The following is a 20,943-nucleotide window of genomic DNA, read 5'->3' as shown; positions in this document are numbered from 1 at the left end:
AGCAGTTCTCAAAAACAGTGGTTATACAACTAAATATTAGTTTAGTGATTCACAGGAATGCTAAATCGTAACGTTTTTTCAGTTTATTGAGTAAATATGAGTTTGTAATGAAAAATGCAGACACTGCTATTTTTTTGAACAGCCCAATACCATTTTTTTCTTCATTTTCTGTGAAGTAATTAAAATATTGATAGTTTTTCTTCATGTTTTGATGTAAAATATAATGTGCAGTGTTCCCAATGAATGGAAATAAAAAATATTATAAGGATTTTGAGCTTTACTCACGTTTTAAAAAACACTGCTATTATTTTGAACACAACTGTAGATATTAAGTGTTTATTTTGTGCTATATTTACATTCTTAACCTACCTTTTTATTTACCTTCTCTGTGTTTCCTTCATAATATATATATATAAATCTTAGAAATGTTATCCTCATGAATCAGATGTGTGCATTCATTGCACATTAGAGACAAACAGATGCATAGAATATTATATAAAATATTGAGTGAAGTGAGCAGTTGATTTTCATTTTATTTTATTTAAATCATCCCTAAATAAAAATGTCGAAACATTTCAGAGTTATTGTATGTATTTAAGCACTTTTTCAGTGGTATGAAAATACTGATATAAATGCAGTGCTCTTATTTACATGTGTGGATTATTACTGCAAAAAGATCCTTATATTATTATCCTTATAAGAATATTACTGCAGTTCCATCATGAGCTGGTGTGTGTTTGTGCTTCTGATGATGCATGCTGATGATTTCAAATGTAAAATATGAGTTATGTGTATCTTCAGGTGATGATCTGATGCGATGTGTTGATCTCTACAATCAGTCCCAGTCCAAGTGGTTTGAGGAGATGGTGACCAGCAGTCTGGTGAGAGATTCACAGACACCAATAACAGCTCTGGGTGAACACAGATATGGACCATTCTTCAGATAATGCCACTTAAAATTGTCAAACGAGAGATGGCAATGATGATTTTTTTTTTTTTTTTTGGTGAAAATGATGAATAAAGCCTTGGACGTTAGCTACTCTCAGTTAACTTTGAACTTACAAACATAAAAATAATTTGATTTGAATTCCAGTTTCACATGTAGGTTTGGTAATGACATGTAATAAAGCTACTCTCAGATCATGATGTAAGAATGCGAAAATAAATCACTTTTACCACTTAACGCCACTAAACCAATGCACTTACACACACACAGAGATCTAACATTAGTTAAATACATTATTTAACATGCAAACCACCTCTAAAGCATTTATTAATCTCTGTTAATGTTTACTCCGCATTTACTAAACATGAATAAAGTTGCATCTGTTAATATTTATTGGACCTGAGCTGACATCAACTACAATGAACAGTTCTAAACTAACATTAACAAAGAATAATAAATCCTGTAACAATGTGCAATGCATTGCTTAATGAATTAACTAATGTTAACTCATGGGACCTTATTGTAAAGTGCTACCATTTGTATAGGAATGGAGAAGTTGTGTGATGTAGGGCACTGTACAAAATAGAGAAATTCTGGGAAACTTGATGTTTCAAGACTACTAAGAGATGCAAGAAAACTCTTGATTTACAAACAAAAGCATTTTCTCTTAAAACCCCAAATAAAATAGACAATCTCCTTACGTCTTGTTCCTGACAGGAGCTGGAGCGTCTGGAGGTGGAGCGTGTGGAGATGATCAGACAGCATCTGTGTCAGTACACAACACTACGACACGAGACCGACATGTTCAACCAAAGCGTGAGTTAAACAGCCTCATCCACACTCACTCGTACAGTACAGTCTGATGCAGATCATGAGTACTGATAACCTGCTGTTTCATCTCCAGACCATAGAGCCGGTGGACAAACTGCTGCGGAGCGTGGACCCCGCCAGAGATCGAGAGCTGTGGGTCAAAGAACACAAGACGGGCGAGCTGAGACCGGTGGACATGGACATCTGACACCATCAGACTCGCTCTCGTTCCCTCGTCCGGCTGCTTTAGAGACGCTGAAACGCAGCTCTGGCTGAAGAGAAAGCGCTCCATGTCATCCTAATCTAGGTTTGAGCTCTCAAAAACCCTGTCAGGCCTAAACCAGGAGAACGAACACGACTCAAACCGAGAGGTTATATACCATAACCTTCCCACAGATCTGACTGAAAGAGCTCTCGAGGTGTGACAGGGACTGTGTGAACATCTGCAGGATTTCACCCGGGAGAACTGATGTGCTTGTCATTATCTACTGATGCAATCATGCCATTAGGATTCAGCATAGATTGAACTGAGTTCATGTATGTGAAATAGTACTAATATATACTGTAAACGCTGCTGCTGCATCAACTATTACAACCGATTTCAGTTCTGTGACTAATCAAAGCTCTCGCTTGCCTTAAAGCGACAGAACACACAAGAATGAGCATTCTGTCATCGTTTACTTCACTTTCATGTGGTTCCAAACATGTTTGAATTTCTTTCTTCTGTTGAGCACAAAAGAAGATATTTTGAAGGATGTTGGTAACCAAACAGTTGATTAAAATTTAGGACAGTTGACGGTAGCCGGTGACTTCCATAGTATGGAAAAAATATGGTACGGAACTAAACAGTTTGTGGTATCCATCAGGGTCAGAAATGAACTTTTCCATTAAGGGGCAATTTTCCCCCGCTGGAATTGATTTCCAGGGGCATTTTTTACATTCGTGAGGGGAATTTTTATCACCAACTTAATAACTGTATCTGTGTTTTTAATGTTAAACACTTGGATTTAACCAATTATTTCAATCAAATAAAATGCTTTAAACTGTTGCCAATAGCAATTGGCTGTTTCAAATTGTATTTAAACTGTGTTTAAAAACAGGAGTTACTATTGCTGCAATAGGACAAAAATGATAATTGTCGATTATTGCTCTTGATATTGTAATAATGATTGTTAATGTTAATTAATAGAATCCATGTAAAAACTTTGTGTTTTGTTTCAGCATTATGGGGAAACAGCTTGTGCTTCACAGACAAACATGTCAGTCCATGACGTTACTCTCGTCACTGAAGCTACAAAATGAATCTTTTATTGGCATCATATGTGCGTTCTGTACAGTGTTGTTTAAGATGAGGGAATTCACAAGTGCAAAGAACTCAATCAGTGAGCATGCACACTCAACAACAACACAGGAGTTTTCAGCACTGACTCATTTGAATGCCTCTGATTGGCCATTGCATTCCTAAGCTCAACATAAATTCATATGATTGGTTATAAGGCTCAATGCTGAAAAAAAAAAAACTTAAGCTATCTTGGTGCAGTGTGAGCACATCTAAATTTAATTCCAGGAATAGACACTTTTTCATTAATTTTCACATTTATTTTTCATTGCAACAGCGGCAAATAATTTTTTTATTGTGCAGGGGCAATGCCCCTTTTGCCACTTTATCTTGAATTTGTAGGACATTTTGTTCATTTTGGTAAAGCCCCCAATAATTTCCAACCCTGGTAGCCATTGACTTCCATAGTATTGAAAAAAATGGAACTAAACAGCTGACGGTAGCCATTGACTTCCATAGTATTGAAAAAAATGGAACTAAACAGTTGACGGTAGCCATTGACTTCCACTGTATGGAAAAAATATGGAACTAAACAGCTGACGGTAGCCATTGACTTCCACTGTATGGAAAAAATATGGAACTAAACAGCTGACGGTAGCCATTGACTTCCATAGTATTGAAAAAAAATGGAACTAAACAGTTGACGGTAGCCATTGACTTCCATAGTATTGAAAAAAATGGAACTAAACAGCTGACGGTAGCCATTGACTTCCATAGTATTGAAAAAAATGGAACTAAACAGCTGACGGTAGCCATTGACTTCCATAGTATTGAAAAAAATGGAACTAAACAGTTGACGGTAGCCATTGACTTCCACTGTATGGAAAAAATATGGAACTAAACAGCTGACGGTAGCCATTGACTTCCACTGTATGGAAAAAATATGGAACTAAACAGCTGACGGTAGCCATTGACTTCCATAGTATTGAAAAAAATGGAACTAAACAGTTGACGGTAGCCATTGACTTCCATAGTATTGAAAAATATGGAACTAAACAGCTGACGGTAGCCATTGACTTCCAGTATATGGAAAAAATATGGAACTAAACAGCTGACGGTAGCCATTGACTTCCAGTATATGGAAAAAATATGGAACTAAACAGCTGACGGTAGCCATTGATGGACAAAAAAAAAAAATGGTACTAAACAGTTGTTTAGTTCCATATTTAGTTGCATACCAGCAACTGTTTTTATGTTCAACAGAAGAAAGAAACTCTTCTTTAGAACAGCTTGAGGGTTATAAACGATGACAGAATTCTCAGTTTTGCGTGAATTGTCTCTTTAAAGTGGACATGAACCCATTTATCTACATAATGCTATTTATTTCTGAGTAAAATCAGGATTTTCAATGAGAGAAAGAAATACCTGTCAAAAAAAGAAATGGGAGTTACTTACCGAAATGAACATCGAAAGGAAATCTGATTCAGGTGGAGAAACCCATTACATTTTTGTCCTTTGGAATAACATGTATGAATCATGTAAGACCAGAAACATGGATCAGCAAGTACAGAGAGTCAGTGTTGATTTCAGCTTACGCAGGATATTATACAACTCAATGCAAAATCATAAACATATCCATATTTGTTGTAACAGATCTGGAATTATATTGTATATGAGTACAGCTGCTCACAGTCATGGACTCAGGGTTTACATTACTTCATACTCAATTAAGAAATGAACACAAACACATAAAGATGTTTTATTTTCTGTCTTTTGTTCGAATATACAGAAGTCTCAAACAGTCATTATTTGGGCCCAATATTGTTTCCCCAACCCATTTACTCTATAGTGAGAGAGCTACAAATAATATATGTAAATGATTCTGCACTGCTTATTTTTATATGAAATCAATTAACACTTTTCCTAAATGATCATCAAGATGTTTAAACTGGATTTGATTGTTTTTGACAGCTTCTGCATTTAACGCATCTACATTACTGATGTACATGTTCAAATAATTCATTCTCTCCCTGTTATACAAGGATGTAAATGAAGAATAACTGCTGAATATCATCCATTATGTTTTCTGGAATATAATTAAATTTAATGTTTAACTAAATAGGATTTATTCGTTTGCACTATTTAAGTAGCTGTCATCAATAAATACAAAATTAATGCAAACATGACATTACTGAGAAAGGGAATAATATACACTGAATGGATATTCATTCAATGCATTTCGAATTTTTTCAGAATATTATGATTTAATTTCAAAGTGAATGTGTATAACAGAAACGTATTTGTCCTATTGGCTATGTATAACTAAAGCAGTCCTCATTACAAAGGAATCATCGGAAATGTGCTCACTCTCAGGCCATCCAAGATGTAGATGAGTTTTGTTTCTTCATCAGATTTGGAGAAATGTAGCATTACATCACTGTCTCAGCAATGGATGCTCTGCAGTGAATGGGTGCCGTCAGAATGAGAGTTCAAACAGCTGATAAAAACATCACAATAATCCACACCACTCCAGTCGATCAATTAAAAAACAGAAAAATCTCTACCAACATGTGAGTGGATTTTGATGTGAGAGACAACAGGAGATGGACTTTTTCACTGGAGGAAGCGCTATTATGGATTATGAGCTTGCATTTTATTTTAAAATGTCTTGATGGATATGTTTCATACAAACACGCAGCTATTGTGATGTTTTAATCAGCTGTTTGAACTCTCATTCTGACGGCACCCATTCACTGCAAAGGATCCATTGGTGAGCAAGTGATGCAATGCTACATTTCTCCAAATCTGAGAGTGAATACATTCATTTGTGGGTGAACTATTCCTTGGACTACATTACAAAATAAACGAAACACTCAATCTTTACAAAATCAAACTACAGGTGTAATCAAAGTTACAGTTTCTTGATAGTAAAGTCATGCTGATGATACCAAATATAATACTGAACATAGATACTTGTTGTAATAAAAAGATTTTTATGTTTACAGTTATATGTTAAGACAAAAATGGCTGAAAAATCTCTGATTCTAATCGATCATGAGTTTCTTGATTGAATTCAAGTACGTGGGAATGAGAGAGCTGATTGTCTCGTCGTCATCAGTGACCTTCTCACCTCTGCCCTCTGACCCCACAGAGCTAGGTGACCTCACCAGGCCAGGATAGGGAGTGCTGTAACCCTGTGTCAAACACACACACACACACACACACACACACGAGCAGAGCGTTAATGACTCCTGCTGGAGATGGATGGCGTAACATTTGTCCTGACAGACACTCACTGAGGAGTAGCCTTTGCCGAAGCTGCCTCTGTTCTTGGTCCTGATCTTGGTGAGCGCAGACTCTGCGATGTCGGCCCGCTCTTCTGCGTCGTCCAGCTCATGAACCGTCTTCCTGTACTTGGCCAGATTCACGTTCGCCTGCTCCTCCTGTGCATCAACAACAGCAGATCAGAGAAATACATGCTGTATGTTTGACAGCTTGATGAAGTTTCACAGTTACACTTCAAAATAAAGCTCAGTTGAACATTCATTAATTCATTTATTTTCTACTGTTTGTATTTATTCATTCATTTCCATTGTCGTATCAGCATCAAAGGCCATATTCATTACAATAATAAACACATACAAATAATGCAATATACAAATACATTTCTTATACTACATTTTGCACTATTATATAACTTATTGCTCATTGTTAATTCATGTTTTTTTTCATAACACATTAATTATTAAAATGTTGAAGACATCCACATAAGAAACAAAATCATGCTTTGGCAAATCATGATTATATAACATAATTATGACTTTTAACTCATAATTTCGACTTTTTATGACATTTTGTCAGTTTTGTCATAACTATGACTTTTAGGTTATCATCATATAAAATGACCTGACTTTGAATTTATTTCATAAGTATGACTTAATATCCATTTCAATTTTTAATCTAATAAATATGACTGCCATAATTTTGATTTATATATTGATATTTATATATGACTTTGTATGTCATTTAGCTATTTCATAACATATCATCAAGACTTTTTATCTATATTATAATTGTGACTTTTTACAGGCATGTCATAATTACGCCTTTTTCATCACTATGACTTTTTAATCTCATAAATATGACATTAAATTGAGTTGTTATTTCATAACTATAAATTTTGTCATAATTAAGAATTTTATCTCATAACTATAAATGTTGATTTTGACTTGTCAATTCAGATTTTTCAAATAAATTTATTTTTATCTCGTAAATGACAGTCATTATTTTGACTTTTTATTACATAACTATAACTTCTGTCATGAGACTTTATCTCATAAATATAACTGTCAGTTTCAACTTTTATGTCATAATTATGACTCACAATTGACTTTTAATTATATATGTTTTTGTCATAATTTAACTTAGCATGCCAATTTTGACTTGTCAATTATGATTTTTCATCACATCCATTTTGTATGTCATATTTCTGGCTTTTTTTTCTCATAATAATGAGTATAATTATGATTTATCCAAAGCAGACATTTTATTCATATGTGGCAGTCTTCCATAGAAAGGTGAGGCTAAATGTTGAAATTAGCTAAAGTTTTACAGGGTCCAAACCTATGTGAAAATAAAAAGGTCAAATCTATGAGAGTTACGATCCTTATAAAAATCCTAAAATGTCATGCTGCCCCAGGCTGGTTTACGCTGGTTCATGCTGGTTTGCAGCCAGTCCTTCTGGCTTTGCTGGACTTTAGTGCAGGAATATCCTGTTCTACCAGCTTGACCAGAAACCTCATGCTGCTTTGACTGGCAGTGAAGCAGATGTGTTTATACCAGCACTAACCAGCATAAACCACAGGTTAACAGCAGTGTCCTACCGCCTCCTCCACTTGTCTCTTGTAGGCTTTCATCTTCATCTGGAGTCTCTCCACCAGCTCCTGCATGCAGTGTTGGTTCTTCTGGTCCTCCTCAGACTGGAAGAGCAGCTCCTTCAGACGCCGCTCGTTCTTACGCAGGCTCTTCACCGTCTCAGTGTGTCTCTTCTGCTCACTGTCCAGCTCCAGCTCCAGCTCCTTCACCTGAGCGTTTACAGAGAACAGAGACCACAGCAAATCACTCCACACACCAGACACTCGGGATCAGGGCTGGATAAACCAGACATAAGCTCTGGACATGTTTTACTGGCTCTTCACCACAAACCGACAAAATTAAAGATGACAGAAATATATTACTATTGTATACTAAAATGCACTACTAAAATGCATTATGACTTCAATCATAAGTTAATAACGTAATGACAATTTTGACTTTTTGTCAGCTATAACTTGTAATTTCAACATCTCATAAATATGAAAATATAGGAAGTTTGGGGAATTGAGTTAGAAGTTATGGATTCGTGTTTACTGTTTTGAGAATACGAGGCATAGTTTCAAGAAATGTGTTTAAGCAATCGAGAAAAACTGTAATATCTTATGATATTGTATGTGCTAATATTTATGGCCCGGCCCCGCTCATTAGGTTAACAATGTTTACCCGTCCCTCCAGCTTCTGAATGATCTTCTTCCCTCCCTTCATGGCCATCTGCTCAGCTTCCTCCAGTCTGCCGCTCATGTCCTTCATCTGGAGCTCCAGGCTCTTCTTGACACGCTCCAGATGCATGATGTGCTCCTGCTCCACACGCAGCTCCTCCAGCACACGCGCCGTCTGCAGACCGGCAGCACAGCGTCACAATCAGCACCATCAGGCCGTTCTCTCAGCGCTGAGTGTTTGTGTGTCTGTACCTCACATGCAGATTTCTTGGCCTTGTCGTTGGCTGCTCTGAGTTCAGTCTGCAGCTCCTCGTGCTCCTGCGTCAGCTGCTGAACGTCCACCTCCAGCTTCCGCTTCCCGCTGGACACACTCTGGAACTGAGAGCACACAACAGCTCACATTAGCAGCATGACAAAAAAAAGGGCATCATTTGCATATAAAAAAAAAAAAAAAAAAAAAGATTAAAAAAAGTAATTTTTGTTGTGGTTATTTTTAGTAGTATTTGTATCTGTCTATATAGTTTTTATTCACTTTTATTTCAAATTTAGTTTTAGTTATTTTAGTACAAGTTAAACTAAAATGAAAATGAGAAATGTTGGACATCATTTGCATATAAAAATGATAAATGACCCGTGTTTCTCGTACTGCTATAATTCGAAAAAAAAAAAAAATGGACCGAGGCACTGCAAAAGTATTGACTAGTTATCCAAAAATACATAACACAGGAGGTTTTAGGTACTCCATGTTAGAAATTAAAGTTTAATATTTGCCCTGGAAATAAAAGCACTTGGACTGTTACGATATCAGATTTTCACTAATTATTGTGGCCAAAAGAATTCATTATAACAATAGTGTTATATCTATAGAAATGTGTGCAGTTTATTTATTTATGCATTTTATTTTATTTAGTATTATTTGTTTTATTATTTATTGATTGATTGATTGTTTGCCAATGAATCACACTCAGAATAGAACAGCAGGATGTAGAGCTGGGCACGAGTACTCAAAAGTGACAGCAATGATCAATCATCAAAACAATGATTGCATTCATTTAAAGTATATACAGGTCCTTTTCAAAAAATTAGCATATTGTGATAAAGTTCATTATTTTCTGTAATGTACTGATAAACATTAGACTTTCATATATTTTAGATTCATTACAACACAACTGAAGTAGTTCAAGCCTTTTATTGTTTTAATATTGATGATTTTGGCATACAGCTCATGAAAACCCAAAATTCCTATCTCAAAAAATTAGCATATCATGAAAAGGTTCTCTAAACGAGCTATTAACCTAATCATCTGAATCAACTAATTAACTCTAAACACCTGCAAAAGATTCCTGAGGCTTTTAAAAACTCCCAGCCTGGTTCATTACTCAAAACCGCAATCATGGGTAAGACTGCCGACCTGACTGCTGTCCAGAAGGCCATCATTGACACCATCAAGCAAGAGGGTAAGACACAGAAAGAAATTTCTGAACGAATAGGCTGTTCCCAGAGTGCTGTATCAAGGCACCTCAGTGGGAAGTCTGTGGGAAGGAAAAAGTGTGGCAGAAAACGCAGCACAACGAGAAGAGGTGACCGGACCCTGAGGAAGATTGTGGAGAAGGACCGATTCCAGACCTTGGGGGACCTGCGGAAGCAGTGGACTGAGTCTGGAGTAGAAACATCCAGAGCCACCGTGTACAGGCGTGTGCAGGAAATGGGCTACAGGTGCCGCATTCCCCAGGTCAAGCCACTTTTGAACCAGAAACAGCGGCAGAAGCGCCTGACCTGGGCTACAGAGAAGCAGCACTGGACTGTTGCTCAGTGGTCCAAAGTACTTTTTTCGGATGAAAGCAAATTTTGCATGTCATTCGGAAATCAAGGTGCCAGAGTCTGGAGGAAGACTGGGGAGAGGGAAATGCCAAAATGCCTGAAGTCCAGTGTCAAGTATCGAAGCATCCTGGGCCTCCATAACACCTCAGCAGTGCCACAGGCTGATTGCCTCCATGCCACGCCGCATTGAAGCAGTCATTTCTGCAAAAGGATTCCCGACCAAGTATTGAGTGCATAACTGAACATAATTATTTGAAGGTTGACTTTTTTTGTATTAAAAACACTTTTCTTTTATTGGTCGGATGAAATATGCTAATTTTTTGAGATTTGAGAATTTTGGGTTTTCATGAGCTGTATGACAAAATCATCAATATTAAAACAATAAAAGGCTTGAACTACTTCAGTTGTGTTGTAATGAATCTAAAATATATGAAAGTCTAATGTTTATCAGTACATTACAGAAAATAATGAACTTTATCACAATATGCTAATTTTTTGAAAAGGACCTGTATATATATTTAAATACTGCTACATTGTTACAGGAAAGAGCTTGTTCACAATGTGACTTACACACTGTGAAGATGTATGTTTTAATATTATGTTTATGTTGTATATATCTGATTAAGCTCAAACCGGATGTGTTTGGTTGAATTATTCCAAAACGCTTCAGTTTCTTGATGCTCATTTTCATTTTAGTCATTTTGTTGTGTTTTTTTGTCATTTCATTAGTTTTTGAATATGTCTGTATAGTTTTATTCACTTTTATTTCAGTTTTAGTTTTAGTTATTGTAGTATAAATTAAACTAAATGAAAACGTGAAATATGTTTTTAATATTTTATTTTATTTCAGTTAATGTTTATTTTATTTCAAGTGACAATTTTATTTTTTTTAGTTTTAGTTAACTTTGGCCTTGTTCATTTCTGACTGAGAGTTTGTAAATGTACTGCAAGGGATATAAAGAAGAAATAAAGATTCTCTAACATGAAATTTGACAGCATCAACTCATGACCTGCTAAGGACTATGTGATATAATCAAGTTTTAATGAAGGTTATGATGAGTCTAGTGTGTTGTAGAGTGGTGTGGATCAGCACCTGGCTGTCGAGAGTGTTGTATTTCTCTGCGGTCTCATGCAGCTCTGTCTCCAGGCTCTTGCGCACTCTCTCTGCCGCCTCCAGCGCAGCGCGGCTCTCCTCGCTCTCAGTGACCAGCAGAGTGCAGCGGCGCTCCAGCAGTATCTGCTCCTCCCTCCGCTCCTCCTGCACACGTGCCTCCTCCTCCAGCTGAGCCTGGAGCTCCTGCAGGAGCATGTACCACACATACAGTAAAAAAATTTGACCCCCTGCTGATTTTGTACGTTTGCCCACTAACAAAGAAATGATCAGTCTATAATTTTAATGCTAGGTTTAATGGTAGGTTTATTTTAACAGTGAGAGAGAATAACCCAGAAATCCAAAAAAGGCATTTCAAAAAAGTTATAAATTGATTAGCATTTTAATGAGTCAAATAAGTATTTGACCCCTTCGCAAAACATGATTTAGTACTTGGTGGCAAAACCCTTGTTGGCAATCACAGAGGTCAGATGTTTCTTGTAGTTGGCCACCAGGTTTGCACACATCTCAGGAGGGATTTTGTCCCACTCCTCTTTGCAGATCCTCTCCAAGTCATTAAGGTTTTGAGGCTAACGTTTGGCAACTTGAACCTTCAGCTCCCTCCACAGATTTTCTATGGGATTATGGTCTGGAGACTCCGCGACCTTAATGTGCTTCTTCTTGAGCCACTCCTTTGTTGCCTTGGCCATGTGTTTTAGGTCATTGTCATGCTGGAATACCCAACGCTGACGGTACATGGCCCCATCCATCGTCCCTTTGATGCGGTGCAGTTGTCCTGTCCCCTTAGCAGAAAAACACCCTGAAAGCATAATGTTTCCACCTCCATGTTTGACAGTGGGGATGGCGTTCTCGGGGTCATAGCCAGCATTCCTCCTCCTCCAAACATGGTGAGTTGAGTTGATGCCAAGGAGCTCAATTTTGGTCTCGTCTGACCACAACACTTTCACCCAGTTCTCCTCTGAATCATTGGCAGACTTCAGACGGGCCTGTACATGTGCCGTCTTGAGCAGGGGGACCTTGTGGGCGCTGCAGGATTGTCCTTCACGGCGTAGTGTGTTAAGGCGGGTGTACACGGTGCAAATTCTGATAGTCGGAAGATCGTATGTCCACGCACACGATACAAGTGAGTTGATCTGAAAATCGTACAGACACAGTGATACACGACACGATTTTAAGACCTGCTGAATTCCGAAGCAATCGATTGAAGTTCCCTCCCTGATGTAATGACATGTATTGAATTAAGTTGAGAAAAGGGCAGTGTCATAGCCGTTATGTAGTACATTTAAATAAAATGTTCTCTCTCTCTCTGTCTCATGACTGCATAATATTGATACGAGACAACTGTTTGCTACACATACAGAATCTTTCAGCACCGGGAAACTGGGACGTCTGGTCACCCCGTCCCCGTGTGTGAATTATAATATGGCTAGGAATAGCTATAGATAACAATAGCTATAGATAAGTACCTCTACGTGCTACAGCTGACCTGATAACAGTAGCTCCTGAGCAATCCGCTGCAAAATATCATCTCGGACGATTCTGTCATGTCACACAAAGTGCTTGCTGTTGCTGCCAAAGTTCGGTGAGTTACTCCAGACCTCTCTCTTTTGTTTTCATGAAAGAATTTGAGCAATATTTTTCATTGATCCAATTGTCTAAGAACAAAAAATCTTTAAACACTTTATCTGTTTGTAACTCTTTTCCTATCTTTACATGTAGCCTCAAATTGTTGTATTTTTCAGTTTGTAATGTATTAAACACCCATTTTCTTTTATTTATTTATTTTCCTTTTATTTCGTCTATCATTTTTTATTTGATGACGGTTGTATTACTGTTTGTATACTGTTTTTGAGCATTAATAAAAAAGAAAAAAAGTTCTACAAGTTTCTATCTTCCTTTTCGTCTTTCTTCTGTAGTTTTCCTCAGCTCCTGATTGGTCAACTTAAGATGAATCGATGAATCGGCTCGTTCAACTGCACACACATCACAAATGCAAGCCGACAGCTCCCGAACTTTTTTGACATGTTTAAAAATGTTCAGATGCTCGTGAGGCTCGTAAATCCTTCTCACACGATGCGAGCCACGACCATGCGAGCATCAACAATTCCTCCCGATGGGAAATTAATTTCATATGACATCGTACGACAGCAAAAAGAAAACATTGCACCGTGTACGCTTGCCTTTACCAATTGTTTTCTTGGTGACTATGGCCCCAGCTGCCTTGAGGTCATTGACAAGATCCTCCCGTGTAGTTCTGGGCTGAATCCTCACCGTTGTCATGATCTTTGAAACTCCACGAGGTGAGATCTTGCATGGAGCCCCAGACCGAGGGAGACTGACAGTTATTTTATGTTTCTTCCATTTGTGAATAATCGCACCAACTGTTGTCACCTTCTCACCAAGCTGCTTGGCGATGGTCTTGTAGCCCAATCCAGCCTTGTGTAGGTCTACAATCTTGTCCCTGACATCCTTGGACAGCTCTTTGGTCTTGGCCATGGTGGAGAGATTGGGATCTGATTGATTGATTGATTGCTTCTGTGGAAAGGTGTCTTTTATACAGGTAACAAGCTGAGACTCCCTTTAAGAGAGTGCTCCTAATCTCAGCTCCTTACCTGTATAAAAGACAGCTGGGAGCCAGAAATCTTGCTGATTGATAGGGGATCAAATACTTATTTCACTCATTAAAATGCAAATCAATTTATAACTTTTTTTAAATGCATTACATTAAGGAAAATGGAAGTGGTGTGTGGCCAGGTATGGTGACCCATACTCTGAATTTGTGCTCTGCATTTAACCCATCCAAGTGCACACACAGTAGTGAACATACACCCGGAGCAGTGGGCAGCCAATGCTGCGGCGCCCGGGGAGCAGTTGGGGATTCGGTGCCTTGCTCAAGGGTCTCACCTCAGTCGTGGTATTGAGGGTGGAGAGAGTGTTGGTTATTCACTCCCCCACCTACAATCCCTGCCGGACCTGAGACTCGAACCCACAACCTTCAGGTTACAAGTCCAACTCTCTATCCATTAGGCCACGACTGCCCCTTTTATCATTTTTAAAATTATAGACCGATCATTTCTTTGTCAGTGGGCAAACGTACAAAATCAGTAGGGGATCAAATATTTTTTTTCCCCACTGTACATCAGAATGTTCTCCTGCGTGAATGCGAGCTGCACCTTGATCTGCTGCTGCATCTTCTTCACAGTCTTCATCAGCTCCGCGTTGTTCTTGTTCAGCTGGTCCACCTGAACCTCCAGCTCATTCACATCACTCTCCATCTTCTTCTTGAGCCGGGCCGCCTCCGTGCGCGCCTTCACCTCCACATCCAGACTGGCCTGCAGAGACTCCAGCGCCCTTTGGTGGCTCTTCCTGAAACCAACAAAACATCTCATTCGCTTCTGTTTCACTGCCTGAACTGGATGGTTTGGAAATGTTTCTCGTTACAATAACTGATTAAAGCATATTTTAAACCAGTCTAAGCTGGTTTGGTGGTCTCGGTTTCCCAGTCTGGACTTTGAGAATTGTAACATTGATACAAATTTTTTTTTGTGAAGCTGCTTTTGAATTGAACTGAACTAAACTGAATTTAACTGAATTGAGAACCAACCAATCAGCTAAACAAGCTGGGCTGGGAGACCATCTTAAAACAGCTAAGACCAGCAAACTATTTCAGGCTGGTTTAAGATGCAAAAATAGAATTCTGTAGGACACCTTGAATAATGTCAAATAAATAATAGAAAAACACAGTAGGTTTTTGAGTTGCTGCTCCACATTAACATTATTTATAAAAAATAAAATAAAATAACTGACTGTCAGGATATCAGATTCCCACTATATGAAGATCATGGCCAAAAGAATTCATATTAACAATATTATATAATAGAATATATATTTATACATACTTTAATAATATCTATAAAAAATGGGTAAAAAAAAATAAACAAACACTCAGAACACTGTGCAAGCAAAGATATATAAGCTAACAGATTTCAGTTGCATTATCAGAGAAATTTGCAATATTACAGGAATGAGAAGAAGCCAGATAAAGTTACTTACCATAGCACTTATAAATAGAAGCAGGAAATAAAGGATGAGGTGGAAAAACAGAAGAGTTAAAGGACTGAAATGCAAATTGGACAACATTGATTCAAAGCAGATGTTTTATCAGAGGCATTTCTCCAAAAAGGGCATATCAGGCAATTTTCCCAACTATCATCATCCACCGAACCCTTTAACACACACTCATGTCAGTCATATCATGCACTGATCAAACCTGGTGGCCTCAAACTCCTCTTCTTTCTCCTGCAGTCTGCGCTCCATGTCTGCTTTAGCCTGAGACACTTCCAGCTGAAGACGCAGAACCTTGGTTTCCTCGGCCTACAGAAACACACACAGACAACACATCTGGTTCCTCTCTGAAACACTAGATGGCACAAAACTCACAACAGCACTTTCAGAAACACACGCTTTCACTTTCCATGTGGAAGGCAGCAATGCAAAGCTGATTCTGTGCTGATTTGATCTAATATTTAATGTTGCTGTTTTTCCCTCAAATGTTATAAAATTAGATTTTTTTTTAATTATGAATATTTTTAGACAGGTTTTTCAGTTTTCTTCAAAGCAATGCAAATATAGGCAAAAACAAATAAATAAATACAAGAAAATTCAGCATGCAAATTGATTTAAGAAAACCAACCACAATTCAGTGTGTCAATAAGAGAATGCATAAGTATTTATCAGTAATATTACTACAATAATTCCTCTCAGCCACTGCCCATAGTTTTAGAGGTTGCAAGTTACTTAAAAAGTAAATATCATGAATTAATTCCTCTACACGTTCAAATCTACTGCTGCAAGTGGATAATGAACATATCAAGAGTTTCTGAATGGGTTCCTTTGGAAAAACACAAACGCCAGATGTAAAGCAGCGCTCCTCCGTCTTCTTGAACATCATCCATCAGTGCCGTCAGCTGGACGGCCGTCAGACCACACAAGCAGAGGTCACGGGGTCAGCGGCCACGTCATGACATGTCATTTTAAAAAACACAGCCTTACAGCAGCTCCATTTATCATTTAAGGTGAACACTTCTTGAGCAAAAACATGACAGGATTCTGTCGTTTTTACTCAGGAGACTCGTCCTGGTGATTTAAACCGATTAAGACCGCTTTGGTTGTTGGGAAATAATAATGAGCCGTTCTAAATCAGTCTTAGATGTAATAGTGACATTATCACTGCTAATAATTCATTGTGCTGTCTTATTTGGCTTCTGCTCTTTACCAAAGCTCTTACTAGTGTTTCTGAACACCTGGTCAGTTAAAATCAGTCTTTCTGATTACTTTACTTACTTTACTTTACTTTTGTCATTTAGCAGACGCTTTTGTCCAAAGCGACTTACAAATAAGAAAAAGTAACTAAAACTAAAAAGTTACAACTCTATAAATACTATCTACCCACATATTTAAGAAAATAAAGAAATTAAATAAAATTGACACATGCATATAACAACAACATTTCAATAATAAACATATCAATGAAAAAAAATTAAATAAAAAGCTACTACTATCCCTTGCCGGTGTCCCTGCCCGGTGGAGTCGCACGGTAGAGTCGATGGTCTTTAAAGTGAAGACTATGCTGGTTAATCTCATAAAGGCATGTCTAGAATATTTTTCACCAAAAAATTAATATAAATAAATTTTATATTTTAATGAACATATTTTTTCTTTAAAAAAAAAATTATAATAAATCACCATTTGCACTTTACAAATGCTATTTTGGTCATAAACTAAAATAAGTCTCCTCCGTTCACCAAGGCTGCATTTATTTGATCAAAAAATATACAAATTGTGAAATATTATTACAATTTAATATAGCTGTTTTCTAAGTGAATATATTCTAAAACATAATTTATTTCTGTGATCAAAGCTGTATTTTCAGCATCATTACTCCAGTCTTAAGTGTCACATGATCCTTCAGAAATCATTCTAATATGCTGATTTGCTGCTCAAGAAACATTTCTGATTATTATCAATGTTGAAAACTGTTGTGCTGCTCAATATTTTTGGTGGAAACTGCGATTCATTTTATTTTTCAGGATTCTTTGATAAACTTTGAGAAAGTTCAAAAGAACAGCATTTATTTGAAATAGAAATCTTTTGTAACATTATAAATGTCACTTCTGACCCATTCAATTCATTATTGATGTGTAAAAGTATGAATTTCTTCAATAAATAAAATCTTACTGACTCCAGTAGGATACATATGTACTTGTATTACAATAATGAGAGTTTTGGTGAGATTTACCTCTATTTATAGAGTAATCATCAAGCAGAAAAAGGAAAATCGGAGTATTTCTCCAGACCTCTAATGCTGCCTCTGACTCCTCCAGTGACGCCTGCAGCTCATCTTTCTCCATCTCAATTTTCTTCTTCATTTTCTGAAGCTCGTGGACACTCTTCCCTCCATCTGACAGCTGGTCGGTAAGATCTGCGATCTCCTCTGAAACACAACACAGATCGATCAAACACGACACAACGATGCAGAATAAGTTATTTAGTATTTTAGGAGAATTCTGAAGCATCATTCTCTCCGTCCATTGAGTCAGCTTGTTTCTGTTGAACTGCCTTCCTCAACTAATTACGGTCTGAAAACCGCAGCCATTCAAACCAAGCCTATAATGACAGATGGAGACTGACGGTCCCACATCACGCTGGCTCAGTTCTACTGTAATCTGTGTTTATATAAGTTCTGTCATGTTTTTACAGGCCATCACACATGCATCTTCACAAAAGGTTTGAAATAAACAGATATCCATGATGACGTGATGGTGACAGATGTGTCAGCGTTACCCTGTAAGGCCTTGTTTTCCCTGCGGAGAGCCTCGCTTTGCTCCACGGACTCCTCATAGGTGGTTTTGAGCTTGAAGAGCTCTGCGGCGTGTTGTCTGCTCTCCTTCTGACAGCTCTCCACCTCCGACAGCAGCTCCTCAGACTTCTGCCTCCAGTCGCTCAGCTGTTTGTCCAGCATCCGCTGCTTCTTATCCAAAACTGCAGCCACATTGTTCGCCTGCAGGAGGGACAGTCATTACTAGCAGTCTGTGAATCTGGCTTGTCAAAACCTGACGCTCATAAGACCCATTAACAGCTAAGGTAGTGAAATGGTGTTTCATGAAAGACTGGTTTGGCTGGTTGTAGATGCACTGAAAATATTGGTTTCTCATTTTGATGAACCAAGAATCAATCTATGCGGTTTTCAGTTGATGCATGCACTTAATAAAACACTAGTGGCTCCCATTCAATAAATGTGTTGTTACTTTTGATTTGAAACAGTCTCAACTTTCATAATCTGTCAATTTTATAATGAAATTCAAGCAATAAGTGTGTTTTTGCTGCTCTTTAATGTTTGGTGACAGATGGCCTAATGAAGAGATCATCTAGATTTCCTCTTTACTACTCATTACAGCAGCAAATAAACACGAATAAACATCAGAGGAAACAGAACAACTGACTGAAATAAATCAAGAATCAAGTAATCGATCAAAGACGAGAAAGACGTCAATAAAACAGATCAATAATGTCACGTAACGTCACATTTACCTCAGGAAAGACATTTAATGACCATAAACATGATAGTTAGCTAGCTTACAGGGTTTATTGTGTAGTTCATAGCATTAGTTGACAGTTTTTTTCTTGAAATGAAATCTATGTTTCATGATATCGAATCGATTGAATCTGAATCGCAAGCTTGTGAATCGAAATTGAAATTGAATTTAATTGTGAAATTTCCCTCAATAACCAACCATAGTAACTACACTGTTAAAAAACAACTACATACAGTATTTTCCAGTTTACAGGACCTTTTGAGTCACGAACACAAAGAAACGTGAAATTGTCACCGTTCTTGAAAAACTATATCCCAGATATCTTGGATTTATAAGGTGATTGCACTTTTAGAACAAAGATGGCATAATTCATCTATAAATACGGCTACCAAAATTATATATTTAGACAATTTATAGCATTACTAATAGAAAATTAGCTGTACAAGAAATCTGTAGTTGCCTTGGCTGAATTGAAAAATTGAAAAAAATTGAAATTGACAAAATAAAGTATGACAATCTGTATTCATCATTTTTCTCAATTCCTTTTTTACAGTGTACACTGTTACAGCATGAGTGCAGAAAATGTGTTAGTAATTTAAAAATGAATTCAATAGCAGTAGATGTTTCACCAGCATGTTTTTATTTCTGGAGAGCTTTTTGTGAATATGGAACTGCTCAGATTACACTGACATGTCAGTACTAGGTTTCATATTTATGCGTGAGAATCTTTTGTTCATCTGTGAAGGGCTCATACCTTCTCCAGATCCACACACAGCTCCTCCACCTCTCCCTGCAGTCTCTGCTTGGTTTTCTCCAGACTGGAGCACTTGGCCTGTGTGGCCTCCGCTGCCTCCTCGGCCTCCTGCAGACGAGCCAACAGCTTCTTCCTGCAATGGACACTCGTTACAAACATGCTGGTGAACTTAACATCATCTACAGAAGAACAGTCTGGCCCCAGATGTTCAAAAGAAATTTGACTGGATTTCGGCTACTGGATTGGATCAAATGTTGAAAATGTGTCGTTCAAAAGAAAATCGAGTTTTGGTTTTGATCTGGAGCAAACATTCAGCATGTGTTGCACAAAACATTTTAGATTAGGATCAATTTGATTCAGCAAATCCCAGCAGAAGGGCAGATTCAGGGTGGATTTCATGTATGCACATTTATATTCTGTGCTTTATTTATTTAACCGTTACAATAATAAAGCAGATAAAGATAGAAGTAGAATATGTATTAAGCCTTTCAGTATAGTAAAAAAGAGATTTTGTCCTCAAAAAGCTGTCATTATCAAACAAAACCAAAAATATTTAATTACTTTTAACTGTTATTTATCACTGTATCAATCATCAGAGAGGAACCAGTCAGAAGTGGTTTATAATAACTACATCCCTTATTGCATGAATATTTGGCAACACTTTTAACACTATTAACTAGTTGCATATTAGCATGTCTATTATTAACATATTGGCTGTTTATTACAGGTTTTTTCAACTGCTTACACACATTTTCAAAACTTTGCCTCTTTTTTTTTTTCAAAACTTTACACACAAATCCAAGAATTGCACACACAAAATGCAAAATGCCTCACTCTTACAAAATGAAGCACTGCATTCACAATATCACAAACACATCTCAAAAGCAAACATTTGCAAACACCTTTGCCATAATATTAATTCCTGTTAGATTTTGTTGTGTTACATAGAGAATTGTGTGTTGTGTTTTGCAAAAAAGTGTTTTATGTGTGTCAGTGTCAGCTTTCAGAAATTGTGTGACAAGTAAAGATTTTGTGTAAGCAGTTGAAAAAAACTGAATCAGAGCAATCCAATCCAATGTAGCTTTGAAACCCA

At 37.3% G+C, this 20,943-nt stretch overlaps 2 protein-coding genes across 2 annotated transcripts in view; one reads left to right on the top strand and one right to left on the bottom strand.

The window, feature by feature from the left end:
• Nucleotides 1-4,220, top strand: part of LOC306857346 (growth arrest-specific protein 7-like) — a 40,023-nt gene extending 35,803 nt beyond the window's left edge. The window contains exons 12-14 of the mRNA XM_079397252.1: nt 802-881; nt 1,664-1,762; nt 1,851-4,220. Of these exons, the coding sequence (XP_079253378.1) occupies nt 802-881; nt 1,664-1,762; nt 1,851-1,964 (293 nt within the window). The 3' untranslated portion in view covers nt 1,965-4,220. The remainder of the gene's footprint in view (nt 1-801; nt 882-1,663; nt 1,763-1,850) is intronic.
• Nucleotides 4,221-4,778: 558 nt separating this feature from the next.
• Nucleotides 4,779-20,943, bottom strand: part of LOC306857345 (uncharacterized protein MYH16) — a 54,877-nt gene continuing 38,712 nt past the window's right edge. Inside the window, exons 13-23 of the mRNA XM_079397251.1 lie at nt 19,851-19,983; nt 18,345-18,561; nt 17,858-17,994; nt 15,772-15,875; nt 14,675-14,867; nt 11,484-11,687; nt 8,822-8,947; nt 8,574-8,744; nt 7,919-8,119; nt 6,332-6,478; nt 4,779-6,229 (exon numbers count right to left, since the gene is read on the bottom strand). Of these exons, the coding sequence (XP_079253377.1) occupies nt 6,080-6,229; nt 6,332-6,478; nt 7,919-8,119; nt 8,574-8,744; nt 8,822-8,947; nt 11,484-11,687; nt 14,675-14,867; nt 15,772-15,875; nt 17,858-17,994; nt 18,345-18,561; nt 19,851-19,983 (1,783 nt within the window). The 3' untranslated portion in view covers nt 4,779-6,079. The remainder of the gene's footprint in view (nt 6,230-6,331; nt 6,479-7,918; nt 8,120-8,573; nt 8,745-8,821; nt 8,948-11,483; nt 11,688-14,674; nt 14,868-15,771; nt 15,876-17,857; nt 17,995-18,344; nt 18,562-19,850; nt 19,984-20,943) is intronic.

The sequence above is a fragment of the Barbus barbus genome (assembly GCF_936440315.1).
Source record: "Barbus barbus genome assembly, chromosome: 38".
In the NCBI taxonomy this organism is placed as follows: Eukaryota; Metazoa; Chordata; class Actinopteri; order Cypriniformes; family Cyprinidae; genus Barbus; species Barbus barbus.
Note: the sequence above shows the minus strand (reverse complement) of the source record. Positions and strands in the feature narration are given on the sequence as shown.